This window comes from Aulonocara stuartgranti, assembly GCF_965226115.1.
Source record: "Aulonocara stuartgranti genome assembly, chromosome: 16".
Taxonomy (NCBI): domain Eukaryota; kingdom Metazoa; phylum Chordata; class Actinopteri; order Cichliformes; family Cichlidae; genus Aulonocara; species Aulonocara stuartgranti.
The window spans coordinates 29,526,101-29,529,855 of NC_138952.1; the positions used below are offsets into that span (position 1 = coordinate 29,526,101).

Genomic DNA, 3,755 nt, shown 5'->3' on the forward strand with positions numbered 1-3,755 from the left:
ATCAGTTTAAGTATTATGTACTATTGGTATACTAACTATAACCCTCTCTTTGTACAGTATACAGTAGACACACAAGTATATAAAAGAATACAGACATATATAAATGCAATGCAAATTAATAAAGGTACATCAGTACTCTACAGTATAATATTATAGTGTAATATTTATATAAACAATAATGATAATAATAAAAACAACAACAACAGGTGTAATGTATATCACCTGTAAAAACAAAAAACTGCACTGAAGAGAAGTCAGATCTTTAAACTTAGATTGCAAAGGAAATTATTGCACTTCCAGCATCAGCTCTGACAGATAATTTAAATTTGCTCTGACAAAACAACCTCCTGAGGTGTTGAGAGATTTCTTTCATTTTCAGTCCATATACAATTGGATTAAAGAGAGGATGATACAAAACCACTTGTAAAGTCATTATGAAACGTGCAGTTTGGGATAAATTAATTTCCACTCGAGTTATAATTATATCATATGAACACAAACATGAGAAGCTGATCAAAACGAGCAGGTGAGGTAAACAGGTCTGTGCAGCTTTTTTCCTGACCTCTCTGCAGCTTCGATAGCATATTATAAATATTTTTGTGTAAGTAAAAAGTATGAAAAGCAAAGGAAGAAATACAGTGTTAAGTAGTATAAAAACACCATATATTAAATATGATATTTTCGGGGTTGCACAGTAAAGCTTGGAAATTGCATTGTTACAAAAAATTCCATTTAAAGTGAAACTGCAGATTTGTGAAGTGTTTATAATTACAGCTGATGGCACAAGCTGACAAGCAGGCAGAAGCCAAGTTAAAACCAGCAAAACTGTGACTGTTGTTTTTCTCATAATAGTATGATATTGCAAAGGTTTAGATATGGACACATACCTGTCATAAGCCATGGATGCCAAGAGAAAGAACTCTGAACCAGTTAAAGAGTAATAAATAAATCCTTGAAAACTGCACTGTGAATGAGTTGTAATCTGCTTCTCAGATAAAAAGTCCATCAAAAGTTTGGGGTAGATATTTGTACTGAACATAACAGAGTTGAACAACAAAGCTGCAATGAAAATATACATAGGCTCATGGAGGCTTTTCTTAATCCTGATGAGGCAAACTATGGTTGAATTACTGCAGAGTATTAGAATATAAGCAGTAAACATGATAGCAAAATACAGAAATTTGTATTTTTCCAATTCAATGTGCCCACCAAAAGTTATATATGTCACATTAAATTCATTATCAATTGCCATGAAGTTAAATGGTTTGTAAGCAGACTGAAATCTAAATGTAAGCAACACACACAATCCAGTGAAAGAAATTATGTACCACTTGTTTACCCTTTTGCATAACCATCAAGTGTTATATTTGTTAAATTCAGTTCATCATTGACTAATAAAACCAAATGTCTAACATTAGTACATCAGTCAGACTATATTACAGGCAGAAAGAACAAGATGAGATCAGAATTTCATAGAAACACAAGACACCAGGTGTGTCTTCAATGATCCACCGTCATCTTGACATGTGAAAACATGACAGTGAAATGTAGTGGAAGTTAGTGGAAGGACCTTATGAATCATTTTTCTCTCTCTCTGTGGATCTCATTACGTCAAGAGAGTGACTGCAATGTGACCAGTTCCTCCAAGCCCTAGAGGCCCTGACCTGTAGGCCTTATTAATGTTTGTGCAAATGTTGTCTTGAAAATTTTCTTCCTCCAATTCAATTTTTGATATGTTGCTATATATGTTACATTTAAATCAATATTTTGGTTATGACTGAAATAGTACCGTCAGCTGCACAACCAACAAACTCTGCATAATGACTTCATGGAGATCCTTTGTGACTGCAGGATGTGGCAGACAACAGTCTTGGTGTCTAGCTGTAATTTAATAAGTTGAAAAAGGGGGTGCATAACTCAGCTTTGCTGGAAAGGCTGAAGTTAACAATCAGTCAAATAGTTGATACACTCAGTGTACTCAGTTTTTCTGTTAGTCTACCAATGCTCTAAATCTGGTTCATTTCTTTTTTATTTAGATAATTGTAGCTTTCACTCTATAACAGTGGTATTTAGTGGCTTAATGAAAACTTGATGAACAAGATCTGCTGTTACCAGTAGTTTCATTTGTCAGTGATTTTGAGAGCTGAAAATGAAAGTCAGTTTTTGATTTACTTTTGTTTTTAGATTGTTTCCATGTGCAGCTAAAAATCTGATGGTTGGAGTAACAGGATGGAAGGTGGATGTGAAGTTTTATAGTCCCACTTGGGATAAAAAAAAATACTACTTACTGATACTAGTTGTCCTCATAATTCCTATCACAGCAATAATGGTCTACTCGGTTTCTCTGCAGAGAAATGTGAAAACTTGCTTTTCCATATTCTTTCTCCTTTACTTCCACCTACTCAATCCAACTACTGCCCATGGCTTCCAATTTTTTACGCTTTGCCTCCCCAAAGCATGACATGGACACACAAGTTGCATTAAGTTGCACTAAGCTGCAGTAACAGCAGGGGGAGATTTTTTATTTCAAGCCAACATGAAAATAATCAAAGGAACATGTTTAAACAGACATCACTAACACATTTACATGCAAATACATATGAGCCATCTTGCTTAAATGCTTCTGCCATAGAAGGACCCTGGAATGTATTTTACACCTTCATTTTTGAGTAGTGACTTTATGGATTTAATTATGTATATATTATCTCACCATGGTGGTATTGCAACTTCTGCATGCGTGCTCATTGCACGCTTTGTTTATCCAAAGCAGGAAATGGACATGGTGGGCTGGAGTGTTGGTTACACGCTAATGTTGTGGAAAGAGTTATTTATTAAACCAGGAGAACATCGATTCTCTATTCATCTATTCTCAGATCTCATAAATAAAACTGAGATAATTCACAAAATTAACGATATAGGCTATTTCACTTCAAGAAAAATTACCAGCAACATAGAACTGCTGTAAGTTTTGTTATCACAGTTGGCTGGCTCGCTTTTAATCTTTCGTACCTCATTACAATCTAACACTTTATTTTTTCAAGAGTGCACTGTTGAAAAGCAGATAAAAGTCTGATTTGATCAACTCTGGAGATTATTTTCAGTGGCTTTAGTAATGAATAAGTTAACTGTCTGTTATATAAGTTGATTATTTAAGGCAGTGACTTTCAGTTGTGCTGCACAAAGGCGGCTGTCATTGAGGATGCTATTAAATTTAAGATTGATCATAGTCTGAGATTACCAAAAAGCACCTCTGAATGACACAGGAAATCATTTCTGCCTGTAGCAATCTCCCTGTACAACTCATCCTAAAATACTGTATACGCCAATAGCTACACGCTTTTTGCACATGCTCTTTTTTCTTATTCAGATATTTATTAGTAAGTGACTTATATGTATATATATATTGTATATATTGTGCTATTTCTTACTTCTTGTATTGTCTTTTTTTGTTACTGTTTGTACTGGAGCACTGTAACCAACATAATTTCCCCTACGCATCAATAAAGTATTCTGATTCTGATTCTGATAGTCGGCATAGTCACATCAGAAGTATATTGTTCTGAGTTCAGTGAAATTGCTGTGAAGCTCAGTTTTTCAAATATGCAGGGCACTGTATTCTTAATGGGCTGCTTGGTGGTGTACTGTTTGTTTAGCACTTTTGCCTCACAGTAAGATATTTCTTTGTTTTGTGTAGAGTGCACGCATGTTCTTTCTGTGCCTGTACAGTATGTGTCTTCTTGGGGTACTCTTTCATA

General features: G+C 34.7%; 1 protein-coding gene across 1 annotated transcript; it reads right to left on the reverse strand.

The window, feature by feature from the left end:
- Positions 1-375: 375 nt before the first annotated feature.
- Positions 376-1,252, reverse strand: LOC309691200 (olfactory receptor 13C2-like; the record flags this gene model as incomplete). Its single annotated transcript, XM_082508795.1, is given in 2 exon segments — positions 376-399; positions 401-1,252. Coding segments are annotated over 2 exon segments (876 nt in total).
- Between the last annotated feature and the right edge of the window lie 2,503 nt (positions 1,253-3,755).